Below are 21585 nucleotides of genomic sequence, written 5' to 3' on the forward strand. Positions count from 1 at the left end.
TTAATAAAACAAAAATCCTTGGGAATGATTTAGATTTAAGATTCGCATTTTTTATTTAGAATGGAACGCATATAATCACAAAAACAAAACAAAAACATTCCGTTACTTTCGGCCATATTTAATATGTTCCTGGCGATTGCAGTTCATCACAAAACATACAACTCAAGTTGTATGCACATATGTATGTATATATTTTCTAATACATATTTTGTCTTAAATGTGTAAATTTTATTGTCGAGCACTTACTGCTCAGTAGCACCGTCATTTACATGAACATGCATACATACATATATATTATGTAATATTCTAATATATCATCTGCATCGGATTCATCACAGTATACTAAGCGATATAAAGCTTTCTTCTTAAATTCGGATTAGTTTATATAATCGATTTGTACTTATGCAAATATGATAAAGTCTGTACATCTATAAATGTATATAAGCCATGGCATATCAAGCCGCTGGATTTCTTGAAGATTAGCCTAAAGATATTTCTAATCAGTCATTCCATGTCATTGAGAGTCCAAGACTTTAACAAGTTTCAGATCTCCCACCGACCTTGGTGTTTGCTCATAAGGTAACATAAAATTCTTATAATAATAAATAATAAATAATATATACGTAACAAACATATATTCAGTAAATATTAACTGTAAAAATGTTGCAAGCACTTAGTGTATGTCAACTCATGTTTAGTTATTTAGTATTCAATACTTAAACTACGTTCATATTAGGAACTTGTGAGATCTTAATTATATGACTGTTTATCAATACTAAATAAATATGCCAGCACAAAAACCCGTAAAAAACAAAAAAATTAAATTAAATTAAAAAGAAGAAAGCCCCATCTAAATGATAAGCTGAACACAATTTTCCGTTATCTAAATATAAAGATTATATTAGATTTAATTATTTTTAAGTCATGCACATCCAAGTTGCTGCTCCTCTGTGTGGGATTTATATATTTGGATTGGTGCTCCTCTATGTGGGATTTATATATTTGGATTGGTGCTCCTCTATGTGGGATTTATATATTTGGATTGCTACTCCTCTGTGTGGGATTTTCATATTTAGATTGGTACTCCTCTGTGTGGGATTTATATATTTAGATAGCCTGGGAAGCTAAAAATAAATTTGAAAAAAAAAAGCAAAAAAAATGGATTATGGGTCAATCTCAATGCAAACTGCCTTGGCGAAGCGAGACCAGCTAATGTCCTTCCAAATGGGGAGCTTCTCCACTTGCTTCCAGTTCCTGAAATGACCCAACACCGAGCTGCGAATAGAGGAAGTGTGAGCATATGTGTTTAAATTGAAATGTAAGGCAAGCGAAGCGGGCTTAGTAGTTACCGCTGCATGATCAATGCCATTGCTGTTTTCGGTCCGATTTGAGGCAAAGCCTGCAAATCCTTAACGCTAGCCGTATTCAATAAGGACAATAGCTCAGCGCGATGCTTGGACAAGCGGGCTCTCTGGGATCCCACGGTGCTATCCATGGTGAAACGCTCACCGATAGCAGCCAGCGCTGACGTGGCACGTAGTTGGGATGGCCCTTCAGCTCTTTCGATTCCTTCATTTGCTTCATTTGCTCCATTTTCTTCATTTCCTTCAGTTCTCTCAGCTGGTTCGTTTCGTTCAGTTGGCGGCCCTCCCGATTGACTGGCAATACGGGAGCTGCGGCGCAGCGGCCTTTGATCCTGGCCATTAGTGATATCCTGAATGAGTTGAGCCTGGCGACTATTTAAGCGCGTTGAAAGGCGACCAGGCATTGGCTCAGCTGCGGCAACAGCTGCCCCCGAGGACGATGCTGTAGGGGCTGAAGATACGCCGCTCATGCGAAGCAAACCAGCATTTTGATTATTGTAAATGGTCGGGCTACTGGTAAATATACGGAAAGGCGGAGGAGGGATTGCATCGCCCTCCTCGGCAATGGAAGAGAGATCCGAGTTAAACTCACGGAAGGTAAGCTGAGATGGTTGTGGGCGCTCAGCGGCCAAAGGCGGCTCCTCTGCCTGGACTTCTGGCTGAGCCCTCTGCTCTCTTAGCTCTCTTAGCCCGCGCTGCAATTCCGCGTACTCCTTCTTGAGCTTCAGAAATTCAGCTACAGTTGGCGAAATCACGCCAGTCGGCGCCACACCGGTGTCGCTCTCGTCCGACGAGGACAATAATGCGTTTTGCGCACGACGAGCACTGTCAATGAGCAGAAATCTTGGTCAATATTCATTTTCCTTTGTTGTGCACAAATAACATATTCTATTTACCGTTTTCTTGAGTTCGGCTGTGCCCCCGGAGGAATGCTAATGCTGAAGCTGTTGCGAGCACCTGGATTGGAGCTGAGCGGTGGTCGGCGCCTGATGTTGACGGAGTTGGGCAGCAGACGTCCCAGGTTCTGGGTAATGCTTTGATTGGAAGTTGTTTGGGCGGAGCTCTGCAATCAATAAAATGGATACTTGACATGACATGTGACAAAGCTGCAAACGAGGATGACCGACTAGGAGATCCCCTCAAGGAGCGACTAATCAGTTATCAAACTATATCTCATTCATCTTTAGAACGAGACTCCCCAAACTATGCATCTATAAGTGAAGCTATATGCAGAATTCGGAGAGTCTAGCTCGAAAGATGTATGAGATATAATTCTATAGCGGATTTTTAATACTATAACAAATAAAGAAGAATTCCCAATTTTTTTTATACTCGATAAGCGTGTGATATGGGATAGGAATGACAGACAGACGGACGGACGGACGGACGGGCAGTTGGATTCAGCTCATCATCAGGAATATATACATACTCTATAGGGTCTGCCACGCCTCTTGCTGCCTGTTACATACATTGTAACGAAACCGTTATACCTCGACTTGCCATTCTCAATGAGTTTGACTGCAGCTCAAGTTCTGCGGTTGCGCTTGCGGTTTATTTATGCGTGCTATAAAAGCAGTCAAAGGCCTCGCAGCGGTCTCAGTAGACGGGCAATGGAGCAACAGGAGGATCTGCCCAATGCCAGCGTGCGGGAGACTCTTGAGAAAGTGCTTGGGCGCAGCGACTACACGCTCGAGCTGGCCTGCGCTAAGGGCAACAACTACCTGGGCATTGTGTGGCGGATACACGTCCCGCCGGATCAGAGTCTGGTCCTGAAGCTGCCGCCCCAGAACGCCGTCAGGCGCAAGCAATTCTTTGCCCGGCCGTGCTTCAAGCGCGAGGCGCTGGCCTACGAGCAGTTCCTGCCGCTTGCGAACCGATTTCAGACAGAGCGAAAGCTGGAGGAGGCGCAACAGTTTCGCCACTACGCGCACCACTTGGCCACGCGCCAGGACGAGCCCAACGAGTGCATTGTGCTGGAGGACTTGTGTCGCGCTGGCTACCAAATGCACGATCGCTTCGCCGAACTGACGACCGCGTACGTCTCCCTGGTCATGGGCGCCTATGCCAAGCTGCATGCCGTTTCTCTGGCCATGAAGCAGCGACAGCCGCAGCAGCTGCGGCCCTTCCAGCAGATGCTGGACATATTTGAGCAGCGGCGCTCCGACGAAGGCCTGGCTGCCTACTTCGAGCAGCTGAAGCTGAGCGCCCTGGATGCCCTCCGTCCGCAGACCGACCGCAGTTACATGGAGCGCCTGCGAGAGTATTTCGGGCGGGGCAGTTACTTTGAGATGCTCACAGCGCTGCTCAGTGGCTCCAACTGCGAGCCATTTGCAGTGGTCTGCCACGGCGACAGCTGGAACAACAATTTCCTGTACAAATGCCAGCCGGGCAGCGAGGAGCCGGCTGAGGTCCGCCTCATCGACTGGCAGCTAATGCGCTACGCCTCGCCCGTCACCGACCTGGCCTACTTCCTGTTCACCTGCACCACGCGCGACTTTCGACGGCAGCACTACGAGTCGATGCTCGAGCTGTACTACGAAGCGCTGCGACAGCAATTGATCAGGTAAGCTGAGCTCTCAACTTCTCCTGCTCTATACTTCTTCTGCAATTTTCAATCTTGAAAGATTGGGCGAGCGGCCAGAAGTCGTATTCCCGCTGTCGGCGTTCAAGCAGCAGCTGCAGGAGAAGGGCGCCGTGGGCTTGCTGCTGGCCATGATGGTGTTGCCCATTGTGACCATTCGCAGCGAGGATGCGCCCGATCTGCAGGCCATCAGCGACCTGGTCGAAGGCGGCGCCGCAACCAACTTACGAAAAGTCGGCTTCCTGGGCGACGGCAACGAGCTGCTCTACAAGCAACGCATGCGCGGCGTCATTTTGGACTGTGTAGATTATAATTATATATAATTGTTGCATCATTGTATCACTTACCCTATTCTGATGCATCTCCTGCATCTGCTGTATCTGCTGCGAAAGTTGTGGAGTAATCTTCATTTGCTTGGCATTCTTGGCGAAGCGAATCGTGGAAAGAGTTTCGTTGAGGTCACTGGCATGTGGACTGATGCAGACCAACAGCGTCAGACTGCACTGTGAGTTTAAAGAAGCTAAAAGCAAAAAAGCATTGTATAATTACCCAATTAGGAAATCTGTAGTCGAAGTGTCCGACTAGGAGTTACCCCTAATTCTGAAATCTTGCATAAAACAAAACAAAATTATTGCAATTCTCGAGCTTGCACTTTCAGAATCAAACATCAAGTTTTATAAAAAGCAAAAAAGAAAAGAAGAAGACAAAAAATATCCGTGCACCTAGTCTAGAGCAGTTGTCAATCTGACACTGCTCTATTGCCATGGCGCCACCTAGCGGCTCAGCACCAAAGTAGTGAGCACACTTCCGGTTTAGAATATGCCAGAAGGCACACATTTGAATGTGTGTGTGTGCACACGTACACATGTATGTATATATGTATGCACATGAAAAATTTTGACGTTGCTGCCCATGCGTTTTCCTATTGGCCAAACATTTCGTTAAATGCCGTCTGTGTAACTTAACGGATTTTAATGAAGTTTTCAGCATATGATCTATTCTATCATCTAATTTGGAGCCCCAAAATATGACAATAATTGAAATTGAAATGAAACTAAATACAAAATTGCGAGATATAATTTTATAAATGAATTTGGAAAGTTTTTATCGACGACGAAAAATTAACAGCAGACGGTCGTAGGTGCGGACAGACAGACGGGCAAGGCTAGATCGACTTAGGTCGTCAATAATATACATACATTTATACTTTATGGGGCGTGCAGGGGTCCCTACACTTTCATTGGATTCAGAGTATAATAAAAATACGTTAAACACGAAATGCTGGAACAGGCGCAACACACAAAGTTTGGACTCCACATATGCAGACCCAACAAACATACCCTGTAGAACAGTTGTTAGAATGGACTCACGGTACGGTATCAGTGAGCGGCCAGCGGATAAGGATGCCATCACTTTGTTGATGCCCATGAGTCCCATGTTGATGAAGACACCTTCGGCGCGAGCAACGCCCTCGTTGCCAGTGCGACGGACACTCTCGGAGCCGGCCAAGTCGATGATGTTGAGGCGCGAGTGCTGGAAGCCCTGCTGGATGTGTATGGTGACAATGGCATGGGAGCGAGAGCTGTTATTGTTCATGTTGGTGGCGCGCACATGGCGGTTCTTGGTGCCCAGCATCAAAATCTGCAACAGATCTTTTTGACTCTTCATGGGCATGCAGGTGCCGCCAGTAAAACGTGGATGGGTGCGCGAGGTCAACGGCTCATTGACGTCGACCGCAAGCAAATCGTAGGCCTTCTCATTATAGACTTCTATAAATGAGGCAAAAACCTCTCCCATAGCAGCGTGGTTCTCTTTTTGATCATTAATATTCATATATTTCAAAATATCTTTCAGGCAACGGGGCACTATGCCGACGTGCTCCTCCGACATTCTCTACAGAGTTAAACAGATGCTCAATCAGCTCGAGCTGCCTTAGTATACATATGTATGTGTGGAGCACTCACCTCGGCAGACATGCCCATGGAATAGCTTTTGCCAGTTCCTGTCTGGCCATAGGCCATGGCAGTGCAGTCGTAGCCGGCCAATGCCTTCAGCACCAGCGGATGGATCAATGTTCGATAGAGTTGCTCCTGCGAGACTTTCGAGTCGAAGCTGTGATCAAAACTATACACGGTGCCATCGACAATCACTGCCTGTATGAAGAAGCCATATTTAATTTCAAGTGACAGGTTAAATTTCTACTGAACATGGATGACAGATGAAATTTGTTTTACACGTCATATTTACCTTGGGGCACTCCCTGGAGAACTCGAGGACGCTTCTTTCAATGTCGTTAATGCCTTGCATGCCTGTGTTACGATAGGGAGCTTCACGCACCGCAACAACCACGGATTCTTTCATATTAATATTCATCTTTAATTATCGTCACTTTTTAATTATATTTAAGCAATGATGTTGCGCGAGAAATCTTGTGCAAAATTATCTTCAATTAACGCGGAACTGGTAGTTCTTAGCTTTGAAATGTCTGAGAAATTGATTTTTTTCACTAAATCTTGCAGAATTTTCTTATGTCGAAAATTGACAATTTAAAGTTAACGATAACACACTCGCGGGACGATTGCAAAGACCAGCAGCATCGATGCCACGACGATGACTTTCTGTTCGATGTGAAGGAATGCCAACTTATTGTCAAATCAAATAACAGCCGCGCACTGCTGTTAAAAAAACGCAAACGCAAAAATCAGCACCGATACTTCTGCAATTAGTTAACTGTTCTGTTAATGATGCTATATGTTTACCATGTGCTCTGTTAAGCTATTTAAAGTTCGGCGCGCACCTATTCAGCAAAAAGACAAAATACGCACGAAATATTGTACGATTTTACAGAAGTCCCTGCCATCACCGTATTACAATTACTCTTACCAATCGATACATTCAAAATTAAAGTCAGATTTCTGCATATGACTTGCAAAAACGGAAGGTCTAGTACTTTCTTTCATAGTGTCAAACTTAAAGTCGTTAATGAGCGTAATATATTTCATAGTGTTATAATGTATTTTATTTAGAAACTAATGAATTTTCTTTGTTACAATGAGAACAGACTTCTAATAGTCACAATATAATTGATAAACATAAAAAAGCATCGACTATTGAAATAAATTGAGTTTATTTCCAATTATCAGTAAGTAGCATTATTTATACACAGGTTTATCGAATTGTTTTCAAGCGATTTTTTGTTTTACATTTATTTTTCTTTAAATATGGTTTATAGCACCGCATCAGGTTTATAGAGAATAATATGTATGCATGTATGTTTGTCCAATTCTTCGTTTGGTTTTTCGCTTTTGTTTTATTTTTTAGGGTTTTAGATTAAGTAGCTCAACATTTGCATGAGTATCCGTATGTATGTATGTATGAATATTAATATATTTACATTTTTGCATACAGCTAATAGAAATCGTAAACGAAACTCAAATCAAAATTTCAATTTGCGTCTTTAGTAACTTAACCGCTGCTCCAAAGCACAATGATAATAAAACAAACATCCAATTACGATTAAAAGTAAAAAAAAAAAATTACAGTAAAAATTATAATTAATAATATACAGAGCACAAACAGCAGAGAGAATGAAAGGGAATGGGAACCCAAAAATGGGTGCAAGAAATCGACATTTGTGTATAAATACGTCATTCATATATTGGAGCTATATAATCAACATTTACGATATACATAGATCAAATTAAAGACCGTCTGCTCATATGGCATACAAAATTCTTGGCCCGCAACGAAAGAACCACCAAATCCGAGCTCCCTCTCTTTCGCTCTCTCTCTCTCCCCCTGTCTCTCTCTCTCTCTCTCTCTCTCTCTCTCTCTGTGCATCTGTGATTTCTACAGGCGTATGTATGCAATATGTGAATAAATATATATCTTTCAATATATATTGCATATATATGTATGTATATATATAGAGAGAGATAGATAGATATTAGTTGGTAATACTGTACGCCGCCCCGCGTACAGCAGTTTATTTAAAATCGTCCGTTTCGAGTATCTCAAAGTCGCTCTCATCGGACGAGTCCAGCGCCGTCACCTGGCGCCGCTTGGCGGTGCTGTCCAGCTCGCTGGCACCCCACTGCACCAGGTTGGAGACGAGGCTGGGCAGCAGCGCCTGCGCTTGCGTTTTGACAGCCAACGTCAATAGATTGCTACTGCTGGCAGTATCAGCGCCAGTGGGCGGAGCGGTCAGCTGGCGCAGCGAGGGGCCGCCAGCGTCGACGCTGGTGTGGTCGGGGAACTGCAGGCCCTTGGACAGGCTCTCCTCCGACGACGACGAGGTGGTGGACAGCGAGGAGTCACGCTTGAAGTGACCCCTGCGAAAGTCCATTGTCTTGTCCGCTGTGGAGCCATTGTCCATTGCCTGTCGGCTCTGTTCGTATTGCTGTTGTTGTTGTTGCTGCTGTTGCTGTTGCTGTTGTGCTTCCGCAGTTTGCTTGGACTGCGAGAGGGGCACCAGCTCATCGTCCTCGTCCGTCGAATGCTCATCGATCTCTGGTATGCAATCGGGTATCAGCAGCTCGGAGGGCACATCGTCGCTGCGATCGTCATCGTCGCCATCGCCAAGGCCGTCCGCATCGGTGGGTGAGCTGATGGTGGCCACATCGCTGGCCCGCTCCAGCACAAACAGATTCGATTCGTTTACGTCCGGCAGGAACTCATCGTCCAGCTCGGACACGGCATTATTGTAGTTGATGCGCTCCGACCACTGGAAATCTGCAAGTGCAATTGATTACCATGTGGCATATAAGCAAAATAGATTCAGGATTGCACTTACCTCTGCGCTCGATATGTACAAGCTTAAAATTGTATTTGGTGGAGACGACGGCGGAGACGACCAGCAGGGTCATCACCAGCACCGAGCCGGACAACAGGTGGCCCAAAACGGCGATTGTGGCCAGGCAGCCGGCGCTGACCAAGCAGAACATGCTGGGCGAGTTGTGGCGCCAATCGACGGCGCGATGCAGCCAGGACTCGAGCTTTTCGCGCAGCTGTGGCGTGAGCACCACTCTATAGCTGCACCGTGTCCAATAGAGCCAATAGCTGAACAGGCCCAGGAACAGGACACCCAAAGGACGCACGCTGCAAGATAGACGGAGATGGAGAGGTGAAGATGAGCAATCGAACCAGGAAGAGCGATCACAGACCACAGTGCAATCAACTCAGACTCAAAGTCACAATGAACCGCAGCTAGCGACGCGTCTAGCCTGAATGTTGCCTCAGCTAACTGACCGCCTAACCACTCACTTACTGGCCAAAAACGAAAAAACCACGAAATCGAAAATTGATTAAAAACTAAATAAAAGACGAGTCAACGTCCAATCTGGCTCGAAAACATGTTCTAGCAGGAAGCGCTTGGTTCGCTTCTACGGCATGTGAAACCTGGTTTTCGCCACAGATTCCTCTCAGCTGATCTATGTTTTGTTTGTTTTGTCTCCCCTTCCCCTTCCTCTTCCTATTCTAGCTATTGCGATTTAGCTGAGTTTAGCTTTTGGCTAAAAATATGACGCTGACTGATTTACAGGTTATGCTAAAGTTTACAATCGCTCTCTCTCTCTCTCTCCCTTGCACACACTCGCTGTCTTACTCTCCCTCTCGCTCTCGCTTTTAATAGCAACAATCGATCGAAAACTTGCTTAAATTAATATCAATTCTAGCTGTCTTTTTGCTTAATTAATGAATAACTTCAACATTTTAGGCATTTTTTTTTTTTGTTGCGAATTTCTTAGTTGTTGTTGGTCGCATTTATTTTATACCCTACGATCAGGAAACATAACAGAAGATAAAAGACATAAATATGTATATACGTATTTAAATCTTTTATTCATCATAATGAATATTAACTGATGCTTAAATCCGAAACGTGTAGCAATTATTATGCTTTGGCTTTCATTATCCGAAGCTGTCTTAGAGTATTACAAAGTTACGCAGTTAGAACTTAAACTGCTGGCAATTCTCTATATAATCTTAGTGTTAAGGCGAAATCCACAGCTGTCAAGCAGCTATAGAAAAAAAGATAATCCATGTATTTTGAACTATCCATAACTACAGTCAGAGGCGTAGCGTGACCGTCGGCAATGGGGGGTGATTCTTATTGACATGAGGATTTTACAAATATTTTAATATAAAATACGTTAAGTTTATTCTCTGATATCCGAATGCCCTAAAAGCATATTACAAAATTAAGTCAAATCAAGCGACGTTAGGGCTTGATACTAAAGTGTTTTGCTCTCAAAATTAATGTAAACTGATTTATATACAAATTTCAAATATATACATATGGTGCTCATGAAAATAATAGTGCACAAAATGTTGCCCAACTAAGTTGAGCGATAAGCATAATAGGTAAAACAATTTTAAACGAATATTATTTATTTATATATTTATTTATTTATACATTTATTTATTTATATATTTGTTTTAAAAAATTTATTTATTTATTATTATTATTTTTTATTTATTTTATTTTTTTGTACTTTTGGTAAAGAAAAACTAACACTAAATTTAAGTCAAATATTTAGATATTTAAATATTATGTTTATCTATATTTCATATCTCGTACCTTCATTTACATTCATATATTTCCGTAACTATATATATATATATTTCATGTGCAGCAGTACAGGGTATCTCCTAGTCATACACTTCATTTGCATTTAGTGGGATTTCCAAAAACGAGGATTCCACATACTCAATGAGCAGAGCATTTTGATAAATTCTTATCGAATCGGCTATAGTTTATTGCACAGTGAGTAAAGAATCTAATAAATGAGCCACTCACTCATGTGGACAGCTTATCCTCATATTAATATTGATATGATTGTGCTGACATCATATATAGATTAGGCAAGATTAGATAGCTTTATGTAGGGCAAATTGCGTACGTTATCATTTGCCTATATTTTCGTTTCTATCTGGGGGAAATCATTAAACGAAATCTTAATGAAACAACAAATTTCCTATATTTATCGCAAGATCTATACTTTACAGGGTATTCTTTTTATGTTTCACAGGATAATAGACATTAATGTATGCGTTCATGAACTCTCTGTTTGTTTACAATAATCTTAACCTAACTAAATATCTATTAATAGATAGAACACTGAGTTTTGCACGCAAGCTAATGTTTTGATTCTATAAAGTGTAATGACAAAGTTATATGACTACGCCCATTAGGGGCGTGGCAAATCGGACCTGAATATATAGTGACTTTTCAAATTCTGCTATATTTTGGACAAAATTTGATATATATACTCGGGCTGACCATCCAAGACCAAAAAGCTTCGACAGATATATCTCCGCCCACAGGGGGCGTGCCAAACCGCAAAAGTTTACATCTCCTAATGTATAATAACTAGAAGCTTCAAATTTGGATGGTTAAGTTACTAGTAATCTCCTCTATCGATGCCCCAAAAATAATTTAATTATCGAAAAATACCTTGTAATTTTCACATTTTTTGAGCGTAAGCATTTAATTTTTCCAGTTAGGGTGCCGTTAGCTCGTTCTAAAAACTGACCAAAAATGAGGTGTCTACGCCGAGTAGGGGCGTGGCAAATCGGAAAAAACTGAATTTTCTACAGTGTTAGAGCTAAACTTAGCTACTAAATTGCTGATGGGATCTGAATGAGTATTCCGCAGTCGGTAACGCCCGACTGCAACGTTCTTACTTATTTAATTTCAATTAATATTATATTTTATGGGCGTTTGAAATTGAAAACTTAAAAACCGAATATTAATGTTACTCACTGTATATAATAAACAATTCTTATCCGTAAGGCCGCAGGTGTATTTACTCTTCGGCATATCGTCGCAATTCCTCATTTCTTGTTTTTTATTTGTATTTATTTATTTATTTTTTTTTTAATATATATTTTTTCGCATTCAGAACTATCTATTATTATCGTATTATCGCATTGTTTACCTCCCATAGCGCTTACTTTTTATTTACCGTTCGGATTGCTGTTGCTTACAAATTGTTACAGCAAATAAGCAAATACCAAATATTGTTGCCAGGGAGCGATCAGTCGAAGGAAACAATTCGAATGGGTTTATGAATACTATTCTCTAAGTCTGTTCGCAATTCCAGAACAGACAAGAAAACTTGCAATTCACAGTGGACATCGATACCGTTATATAAGGTAAAACATTTGGATATTCTTATCCCGGCAGCCAATTTTAAGATTTATTTTAGTTTTATACAATATTTTTTATACAATTCAAATATCACACTTTTATTTACATGAATGACAAAATGTTTTTTAATTTTTCTTTCTTAATCAGAAGCTCACATGTTTTTAGGCTTGTAAGAAACAAATATGTAGCTAAATTTATAATAACAAAATAAATAAAATATTTTATTACTACTCGCAATACTACTTTTATGCATATCAAGTCATGCGGAAAGAGTGGCACTGTATACCCGGTTCAAGTGCGTCCAGGGTATAATCAAAACAAAAACAAATAAATAAATGGCGTAAGTCGCTTTGAACAAGTTCCGAATCGAATGGAAATTAATATGGGATATATAATGAATATATTTATTTATGTATATATGTACCATAGATAATGTATATATTGGATATGCATATGCATATAGTTTATAAACTTGGAACATTATCTACAGAATAAATATACATACATACATATGTACGCATTCACATATATCTATGTGCTATATTATTTTATATATTTAAATATATATGTACATACATAAAACATATACATACATACTTCTGTGATTCGCTTTATTTATTTTTTCATTCACAACTTGATTAGTCTAGTCGTATGTGTAGTACACATTGTGTACGTATGTATATGCATATGTATGTATGTGTGGGCAGTGCTTCACAGCTTATTTCAACCAGCTGATTTCAGCTTTTAATGATCATGAAATGTTTTAAAAGTATTTCAAAAATAAATGAGATCATTTTTTGTTGGAAATTAAATCATGATCTGCTTTAATTAAGACTTCATATAGATGACCAAACTTTCAGGTGCAGGCTGGAATAAGCTGTTAACTGTTTATATGTACTGCTCTTTGTTTAGTGAATGAGTAAACAAAGCAAAAACAAACAAAAACGTAGTAAGCTTTCATTAAAAACGCGGCTGTCTGGCGATTATTTATTGGACGCAAAAACCTATCGAGATTGCTATGATGGCTTTGTCAGATACCAAGTAATAGTTGTTTTCGACTTTGTTGTTATTTGCATTTGCTGGCGTCCGTTGGCTGACAAACAACCGCTAGCTACATAACAATTGCAATTGTTGTTATTTAGCGAGTCTATTTATTTACTTTTTTTTTTTCTTTTTTTGCACTGATAGTCGAACGATAAACAAAGTAATACAACACACAAATGACAAGTGCATTCGCTCTACTCTTTGAGCAGAATCACACACACATGCTTGTCACACACATATCTATATATTGACATACATACATGTTTCCATATGTATGTATGTATTGCATTATCTGGCAAACTGTGCCTGAGGCTGCGTGTGAATCATTTGCGCTGCATTTCGCTTTGGTTAATTGCGCACACAAACACATGCACAGGCCACTGTATATACACACACTCATGCATGTAAAAGTCTATATATATATGCAGGTAGGTAAGTACATAAAAAAGGCCAGCAAGAAAAACAACGCATTTGACCGCTAGCCGAATTCTTATACACATGTACATATATACACACAAGCCCACGCTCACATACACATACATACATGCATACATCTATATGTATGCATGTACGTACATATGTCCCCGCATGCACGCGCCACAACACAGAAAGGCACGGCAAACGGTAGAGAGTGGGGGCTTGTCGGGCCAGCAGATAGCCAAAATGAAGGTGTAAGCACGTACATACATACATACATACATGTGTATATATATTAATACATATGCAGGTGCGCACATACATACATGCACATGCATGCATGTATTCACTGTGCCCAAAATAAAATATTGCAACTTTTAACTATAAGGAAGTTGTTCACGAGAAGTCGACAAGAAAATACTCTTTCAGGCATTTAATAAAATAGAATAATAAATGTGAATAAATTCTAGGTCATTTAGTATATGCAGAAATATGTTTGTATGCACATATGTACATATTGCAATTTAATAAATTTCAGCAACAAACTTTTTTCACTCAAGTGTTGTATACTTTTTTGGGTAGCAGCTCACTTTTAAAAGAAACTATAAGGAAGGAATAAGAAATATACAAATCGTATATACATATGTATGTATATATATATATATCGATGCATGTATTTAAATATACAAATACAGCTTATCGTGTCAATTGAGTAGCTCGTCTGCTCATCTCTAGTTCTAATATCTTCGGTAAGGGTATAGGCGCTGGCCGGTGGCCACGCGACGCTTAATCAGCCGTTATACCGCTCTCGCTTTCCTTGTGCTCGTGCGCTCTTTTTCATTTCGCTCTTTCTTCATGTCGCTCTTCCTGTCAAGCTTTCGTTTCGTTTGAAAATGCAGCGTCGTCGTCATTTATTTTTGTTTTGCTTACTTTGGATTGGGGTTTGAAATGGGACCGGGCATGGGAACGGGAATGGGGAATAGGGAATGAGAATTGGAATCGGAATGCGCGAGACATGCGAATGCGAATGGGAATGCAAATGCAAATGCAAATTGAAATGCATTTGGTTTGTGACCCAAATCGAGAGGCGTGACTACACTTAAAAGTTTAAATAATTAACGGAATGCGTGCGATTGCTTGTTTTATTTACGAGCATGCTAGCAGGTGTTCATAGCCATTACCCGGACTCATTGAATTTACTTATATGTACGTATGAATGTGCATATGTATATGTACATATGTATGTATATGCATATCAATCAAAAACCTCTCAGCTTAAATACCGATATAATAATACATTTCTATTGCAATAACTTTATTAGTTCTATATTCCAACGAAAATGCAATATAGTATGTTTTAGTTATATTTATTATATATTGTAAATGAATGAATGAATGAAACTTGAGTTTCTACCCCACCTTAACTGCTGTCTAAAAATACACCTTTCGAATTGGTCACATATATATGTATGTACATACTATATATATATATATGTAAATGTATAGAGCGTGTATTCGCTGTACTTACCAGGACATTAACATCACCATGCCAAGCGCAATGACAGCGCCGAGCAGTGTTGCCCGCGTTGGTCGTGGAATTTGAAACATATTTTTTGTTGCGTTTTGTTTTTTTTTTTTATCGTTATACGTTTTATTTTTATTTTATAGTTTTTTATCTATGCAGAGGATAGTGCTTTGGTTTTGAAGCTGTATTGTCGTTAGGTTAGGTTAGTTTCAATCGATTCTCAATCGATCAGCTGTGCGCGCATGGGCGCCGTTACAAACTGCGCATCTGCACTTTACCACTGAATGCGCAACCACACAATATGTCAATTCGCAACGGGGCACTGAGCCAACTTGCTTTTCCTGCTGCTGCTGCTGGTGCTGCTGCCGCTTCTGCCGCCGTTGCTGCTGCGTAGAAATGAAATATTGCTGCATGAAAACAAAAATATGGCATTTTACCAAAAATAAATGCAAACGAAAAGTCCAAAAACGAAAAAACAATCTTGCTGTTTATAGTATTATTATTATTATTATTATTTGTGTTATACCCTTTCAGAACGTATTATAAATCTGTCACGGAATTTAGAGCATTTGTCAAGAGAATTTTCAGTACTTTGGCGCAGCGAAAACATTTTTGTTTTTGTTATTATTATTATTGTTATTATCGTTGTACATTCAGACAAAAACAACAGTGTTTATAATATAGGGCATTGGCAGATGGTATTTGCGTTCGCTAAAGTCGCAACCATGGAAATAATCGCAATGGTTATAGTTTATCGACTGCATAATACCCTGTATTTTAGTTTCGCTTTCCCACTTGAACTTTAGAAGAAAAAAAAAGTTATTTATAATTGTCAACTTAGTTTCTTTATCACACAAAACCAATGCACACTTTTTCCTTTTAGCAAGCAGTAGAGCGAAAGAGAACAAAGAAAGTAAAATTGCGTTGTTGCTCACAGCCTATGCATATGCAATGGTGTTCATGTGTGTGTGTGCGTGCATGCGGCTATTGCGACTTTCTTAAAATCCTTTATGTTAAGCTCGCTTTGAGCTCAGCTTTGACAGCAGCTCTGAGTGTACCTGCGTTGGTGTTTAGGCATTCGCCTCGTCGCCGGCAGCGTTTGAGCGAAAGAGCGAGCGAGCGAGCGCTAGCGTAGGCAGTCTACAAATAGTGTGAGAACTATGAGAAGTGTGACTGAAGTTGCGATAATAACAAAAAAATAAACAACTCACAGAAAAGCAAAAAACGAAGACGAAAACAAAAACGGCAAAGTTGTTTGGCCTTCGATGTCTTTTCAATTGCGTCGCAGAATATACATACATACATACATATCCATGTATGTATGTACACATATTATATGTGTATTTTTATGCGTACACCGTCTCTTTGTATGCCTCTGTATGTGTAATTGAGTGGTGTTGTCATTCTTGTACTCTAAATTGTTCTACTTCTTACAAAGTAATTAAATACAAATTACACATTTATATACATATATATGAGTAAGCAACGCAAAAATAACGCAAACGGTCGGTCAAGTGGCAAGACACTAATGCTCGCCCCTCTTTTTGCAAGAGCCCTTAAACAAAAGGCCAAGATTGCAAGAACGAAAAAAAGCAAAACAAAAATAAAGAGAAAGAGAAAGAAAATGACACAGGTTGAAACGCGCCTTCTTTGTTACAGCTACACTAAACTAAAACGCAGTTATTTGCAGTAACAACCCAAGACTCCCAAGCCCACACACAAAGGGCAGCAGCGCTGGATAACAAACACCCACACACACACATACATGCATGCAGCACAAGGCTACATAATTTACGCGCACATGTAATTTTTGTGTTTCAATAATACATATATGATTTCAAAACGTAGAAATACGTTTCTATGTTTATATATTTCTTCGGCTGTAGTTCTTAAATTAATTAATTTTGTAATTCGCACACATACAACGCAACGAATTTCCTGGACCAGCCAGCGCGCAACAGCACAAACAAAAACAGCAAATAATGTTAGGGCGGTTGAGGTTGATTCTTAAAGGGGAGGCACGTACGACGTACGTCCTTCTGTTAGACGGTTAATTTTTGGCAATCACGAGACAAACTTGTATACTTTTAGATTTATTATTGCGGCTTATGAGTCGTCACTGATGGCTGCCTGTTTGCTTCGTTTTTTAACGGCACAATAAACAAAAACAAAAAGTGATAATAACAACGAATCAGCGACGAAACGCGCTGCACGATATCAAATGCTATGTTTGCGCTAATGTTAATAGCATGGTCCCCTGATGATGCACCGAATTATCGATAGTTACTCTTAATTCAACATGAATATCGATAGCATTGACGATGGTTGAACACCGTATGCTACTGTTAACATGCGGCAATCGAGCGCGCAGCCTACTAGCACTGTCAACTTGTTGCAATGAAAATTGAATTTGAAAACGGAAGCAATCTGGCAGGCTCGCAAGGAAAAGTCGAACGACTCAAAAGCAATTTGTTAATTTTGTGGTGCCCACTTCATATTTTTTGTTTGTATTTTTTATTATATTTTGTTTTGATGTTAGCCTAGATGTGGCAGCAACAACGTGTGCAGTTGCCCTTGAAATCGTCATAGCAACGGACGCACAACAAATGAATTGTTAGCTTTTGGCTATTTTGCTTTTGGCTTGCGTTTCTCGCGCAACAGCAGACGGCACGCTAGCTGAGCGCTTGGCATTCTTCAACAGAACATTCCAAATTCAAAGTGCACACAGACATAACAATACACCAACTATGGCTATGGATAATGCAAGGTAGGTCAAATTGAAATTGGGTGAATTTCTTGTTCGCTCTCTATTAAATTGTTTGTTTGTAATTGTAAATGGCTCAGCTTGGCAATGGAATTGCTGCGAGCCGCCACGGAACAAAATGAGGCCACCACACCCAGTGCCGAACCCAATTCCAACAACAATTCGAATACCCATTCGGATGCCAACATCTCCAACAAATTGCCAGAATACGTGTCCAGGTTCCGCATCGATGGGCAGCCCATCTTGCCGCCATTGGTGAGTAGTTAGAGCTATAGCCATAGCGGGCGTGCCATCACTCAAGCATATCCAACCTAGATGACAGCAGAAAAGCGACAACTGATGCGACAGCTGCGCGAACGCGCTATGCAACTGGAGGCCAAGTACAAGCAGGCGCAGGCCGTCAGATCGACTCCAGACGTTGCCAACAACACCAAAGGCGCCACCAGCACCAACGCTAACGGCAAGAGCAACGACAACAGCAAAGTCAACAATAAAAGCAGTAGCAGCAGTAGCAGCAGCAGCAGCAGCAGCAGCACAAGCAGCAGCAACTTGAGCAACAGCACCATGGAGAACCCACATAGAGTGCCGCAGCTGCAACAAACGGAAACTTTTATCTATGACAGCACACGACGTTTCCAACCGCAATCGCAGCCCATGATGGATCGTCCCCAGACGCTGGACATTGAGCCAAAGGGAGCATCGGCAGTGAATGTAATTCCAACCATTTGCGTGAATCCACCGACGCCGCTATGCGAGCAGCCCCAACCGCAGCCACAGCCAAAGCCAAAGCCTCAACCACTGCCGAAGCGCACAGCTGCGGCTGCTCCCGAGTCCAAGGGCAGCCTTCGCTCGCTCAGCACCCATCATCGCAAGCTGAACAACATAACCACGCGCATATTGCAGTTCGAGCGCACGGGATTGGGCAAGATGACGCCGCTGAAGCCGCAGCCAGCCCAGCTGCTCTGGCAGAACGAGACGATCGTGATATCGGACAAGCGCATGCTGCGCTCCAGCACCAGTCCCTCGCTCAGTGCTGCCCAGGGGAACGATGGGCAGCTGCATCGCTCTCGCTCCTTTACGCTCGACGAGCCGTCGCAGGCGCTCGTGGAGCACATGAAACGCGAGGGCAAGGGGCCGCTGATTCCGCCACCACCACCACCACCGCTGCCAAGGACACCAGCGGCACCAGCCACGACTGCCAGTGCTCCCACATTCGCCCCGTCCACGACTCCGCGCTGCCGCTTAGCGGGCAACGTCTCGTGCTGCTCGTCGGCGCACAGCTTGGCGCACTTGCGACGCGACACCATCGAGTCGAAGGCCAAGCAGGTGCAGCGCAGCGTGAGCAGCAGCCTCGTCGACACGCTGAAGTCCCAATCGGCTCCGGCTGCTGCAGGCAGGCGCCGTGGCGGGGTCTCCGTGCGCCAGCAGCAGCAGCAGGCGCAGCTCGAGGAGCTGTTGCAGCGGGCGCTGCACGAGACCCATGCCGCTGCGGCGGAGAAGCAGCACCTGGCGCTGGCCAAGAAGCAAATGTTCAAGGACATCAAGAGCGCGCATCGCGATCGCTTCCAGCAGCTGGTGCAGTACCAGCACGAGGAGCAGCGCCGCATGCAGGAGGAGTTCGATCGCCAGCAAAAGTTCCTCATCGAACAGATCTGCACGGAGATCAACGTCTCCGCCTACGCCCACGAGTCGCTGTCGGGCGGGCGCAGTCCGAGCGGCGTCTCCGAGTACACTAGCACCGATGACCTGCCGACGCCGTCCCAAGTCTCGCCGAGCGACACGATCACACCCATGAATCTCACCATGGACATGTCAGAGCTGGACACGCTGCTGAGCGACGACAAGGGCAAGGACTCGGCATCGACTACGGCACGCAAGCGGCTCTTTGACGTGGGCAGCGAATCGGAGGGGCCCATGGAGCTGCTGCAGAGCGCCGTCAGCTCACCCAAAGCCCTGCCATTGCGCAGCCGGAATGCCAATACGAGCCCCAAAGCCAACGTCAATAAGAAGGCCGTGCAGCGCAGCCATTCCAAGCCGCCAGCCTCGAAGAGCGGCGTCAGTCCAGTGCTGTTGGTCAGGTCGCCGCCGGCTCGCAAAGTGGCCAACAAGACGTCGACGCCAGCTTCGCTGGCAGCCAAAGGCAATCCACGGAACCCACAGCAGCAGCCACAGCCTCAGCAGCAGCAGCAGCAGCTAACAGTAACCAAGAGCCGACGCAGCGGCTCGCCGAGCCGTTCGACTGTAAGTAGTAGCTTGGCAGTGCGCCCAGAGTTGGGCAATAATGCTAACAAGAATATTTCTTCCTCTCTTCTGTCCTAATCCTGTTTTTGCTTACCATGTTGCACTGTGGCCATGCCAGCAGCGTTTTGTGGCCAAGAAGTAATATGAGTGATTGAACATATCGAAGCCAAGCAAGTGCCTTAGCCCAAAGGTTGGGCAATCTTTTGGAAACAATATACACAAACATATATATAATATTTATATATATCTATATTAGCTAAGCCTTTGACACGTTTCCACATCGATTGTTCAATAAAAAAGCAACGAGAGCTAACTAACCAATAAGCCTAAGCCTTTCTCAATACGATCCACACAATTTCCGAAACGCAGCAAGATCAACTAACTAACTAATCAATACCTTTCTCAATACGATCCACACGATATTGTTATTAACACGCCCTCTGATCCCCACCAGCGACTGGCAGCGTGCCACCTGGAGGTGGACCGACGTCACCTGGCTGCCACAATTCTGAACGCGGCGACGCGCGGCTTCCTGGTGCGACGCCTCTTCCGCACGGAGCAGGTGCAACGCATCGTGCAGACCATACGGGACACGCTCATCTTTGTGCTGAATCTGCATATGGAGACATGCGGCAAGAGTCTGGACCAGGAGGAGCCGGCCAACATACGCCTGAAGGCGCGCCTCCTCCAGCAGGTGAGCTGCCCTGAGATTCACATTTCTATATATCATTTTATTTATTCATGTCTCGACAGCTCTGCTCGGCCAGCCGCACCCTGCACCTGATCTTCTTCCAGACGAGCATCAAGGAGCGCATGGAGATTATTGCACGGGATCGAAAGCGCATTAAGACAAAGCTGTCGACCTCGCACGCCAAGCATCGAAACTAAACAATACTCAGGGAAGGAGGGAGCGCTTCTTACTCCACTTTTGGATGTCGCCAGCTCCTTCAATCACTCTCTCTCTCTCTCACACACACACTCACACACAACTCTTTTTCACTTGCGTACCACATGAAGACTATTTGCCTAACGTTGCCTTTAAGACTAATTTTTTGAATTCTTTACCACATCGAATTGCAGATTCGAAATCTGCATTGACCAATGTAGCACGAAGTTAGGATTTTATGTATAATGAATGCACTTGCAGATGAACAGCTCTAAGTTAAACTTTTCTTGCTTTAAGATTCGTTGGAAAGCAAAGAGATTGGAGCTAGAAAGTAAATATATATATGTATATATAAATATATAAATGAAAATAAAATAATAAATACTACAAAGAAATAAAAACAAATAATAACATACAAAAAATAAAAATATTAAATATTAACCAATGCTAATAACAAAAAAATAAATGCGGTAAAAAAAATTTTAAAAATTATAAAAAAGAAAATGTAATGAAAATAAAATGTAATAATAAATAAAAGAAAAAAAAATACAAGAAATAATGAACATAAAAAAATGTAAATAAAAGAATGTGTTAATATAAAAGAAAAATAATAA

The 21585-nt window shown here is 42.3% G+C and overlaps 4 protein-coding genes across 19 annotated transcripts; 2 read left to right on the forward strand and 2 right to left on the reverse strand.

The window, feature by feature from the left end:
* Positions 1-28: 28 nt before the first annotated feature.
* nod (no distributive disjunction) lies at positions 29-6911 on the reverse strand. 2 transcript variants are annotated; one of them, XM_089473486.1, is made up of 7 exons: positions 6193-6911; positions 5910-6098; positions 5316-5838; positions 4293-4465; positions 2261-2427; positions 1350-2189; positions 29-1275 (listed from the first exon to the last, which is right to left on the reverse strand). In XM_089473486.1, exons 1-7 carry the CDS (start codon positions 6316-6318, stop codon positions 1164-1166), a joined length of 2130 nt encoding a protein of 709 aa, XP_089329612.1. In that variant the 5' UTR covers positions 6319-6911; the 3' UTR covers positions 29-1163. The 2 variants fall into 2 exon arrangements, with proteins under 2 accessions (XP_089329612.1, XP_089329611.1); XM_089473485.1 differs by having other exon boundaries at positions 5286-5838.
* Positions 2942-5033, forward strand: pkm (Pinkman). Its single transcript, XM_018015374.2, has 2 exons — positions 2942-3927; positions 3989-5033. The coding sequence occupies exons 1-2, from the start codon at positions 2975-2977 to the stop codon at positions 4266-4268; spliced, it is 1233 nt and encodes a 410-aa protein (XP_017870863.1). The 5' UTR covers positions 2942-2974; the 3' UTR covers positions 4269-5033.
* A 142-nt stretch (positions 6912-7053) lies between the features above and the next one.
* Positions 7054-17332, reverse strand: LOC108619073 (uncharacterized). 13 transcript variants are annotated; one of them, XM_089473508.1, is made up of 4 exons: positions 17166-17332; positions 15084-15262; positions 8738-9042; positions 7054-8676 (listed from the first exon to the last, which is right to left on the reverse strand). In XM_089473508.1, exons 2-4 carry the CDS (start codon positions 15161-15163, stop codon positions 7931-7933), a joined length of 1131 nt encoding a protein of 376 aa, XP_089329634.1. In that variant the 5' UTR covers positions 15164-15262; positions 17166-17332; the 3' UTR covers positions 7054-7930. The 13 variants fall into 13 exon arrangements, with proteins under 13 accessions (XP_089329634.1, XP_089329631.1, XP_089329629.1 ...); XM_089473505.1 differs by having other exon boundaries at positions 15084-15463; XM_089473503.1 differs by having other exon boundaries at positions 15084-15466.
* Positions 17333-17419: 87 nt separating this feature from the next.
* Cp110 (Centriolar coiled coil protein 110kDa) lies at positions 17420-21307 on the forward strand. Of its 3 annotated transcripts, XM_018015369.2 has the most exons (5): positions 17420-17847; positions 17925-18099; positions 18160-20085; positions 20540-20779; positions 20839-21307. In XM_018015369.2, the coding sequence occupies exons 1-5, from the start codon at positions 17828-17830 to the stop codon at positions 20971-20973; spliced, it is 2496 nt and encodes an 831-aa protein (XP_017870858.1). In that variant the 5' UTR covers positions 17420-17827; the 3' UTR covers positions 20974-21307. The 3 variants fall into 3 exon arrangements, with proteins under 3 accessions (XP_017870858.1, XP_017870859.1, XP_017870860.1); XM_018015370.2 differs by lacking the exons at positions 20540-20779; positions 20839-21307 and adding an exon at positions 20204-20409 and having other exon boundaries at positions 17421-17847; XM_018015371.2 differs by lacking the exons at positions 20540-20779; positions 20839-21307 and adding an exon at positions 20207-20409 and having other exon boundaries at positions 17422-17847.
* Positions 21308-21585: the final 278 nt, after the last annotated feature.

Source organism: Drosophila arizonae, chromosome X (genome assembly GCF_054131065.1).
Source record: "Drosophila arizonae isolate 15081-1271.41 chromosome X, UAZ_ARI_1.0, whole genome shotgun sequence".
NCBI lineage: Eukaryota > Metazoa > Arthropoda > Insecta > Diptera > Drosophilidae > Drosophila > Drosophila arizonae.

What these genes read in the sequence shown, in the direction of transcription:
- Cp110 (XM_018015369.2), top strand. Translation starts at nt 17,828, where the DNA reads ATGGCTATGGATAATGCAAG. An exon ending in ATGGCTATGGATAATGCAAG is followed by an intron (nt 17,848 to 17,924) that starts GTAGGTCAAATT and finishes TAAATGGCTCAG; the next exon opens with CTTGGCAATGGAATTGCTGC. An exon ending in AGCCCATCTTGCCGCCATTG is followed by an intron (nt 18,100 to 18,159) that starts GTGAGTAGTTAG and finishes TATCCAACCTAG; the next exon opens with ATGACAGCAGAAAAGCGACA.
- pkm (XM_018015374.2), top strand. Translation starts at nt 2,975, where the DNA reads ATGGAGCAACAGGAGGATCTGCCCAATGCCAGCGTGCGGGAGACTCTT. An exon ending in CTGCGACAGCAATTGATCAG is followed by an intron (nt 3,928 to 3,988) that starts GTAAGCTGAGCT and finishes CAATCTTGAAAG; the next exon opens with ATTGGGCGAGCGGCCAGAAG.
- nod (XM_089473485.1), bottom strand. Translation starts at nt 6,318, where the DNA reads ATGAATATTAATATGAAAGAATCCGTGGTTGTTGCGGTGCGTGAAGCT. An exon ending in AGGAGATGCATCAGAATAGG is followed by an intron (nt 2,428 to 4,292) that starts GTAAGTGATACA and finishes TATTGATTGCAG; the next exon opens with AGCTCCGCCCAAACAACTTC. An exon ending in CAGCCGAACTCAAGAAAACG is followed by an intron (nt 2,190 to 2,260) that starts GTAAATAGAATA and finishes GCTCATTGACAG; the next exon opens with TGCTCGTCGTGCGCAAAACG.
- LOC108619073 (XM_089473508.1), bottom strand. Translation starts at nt 15,163, where the DNA reads ATGTTTCAAATTCCACGACCAACGCGGGCAACACTGCTCGGCGCTGTC. An exon ending in ATGGTGATGTTAATGTCCTG is followed by an intron (nt 9,043 to 15,083) that starts GTAAGTACAGCG and finishes TCTATCTTGCAG; the next exon opens with CGTGCGTCCTTTGGGTGTCC. An exon ending in TGTACATATCGAGCGCAGAG is followed by an intron (nt 8,677 to 8,737) that starts GTAAGTGCAATC and finishes TTGCACTTGCAG; the next exon opens with ATTTCCAGTGGTCGGAGCGC.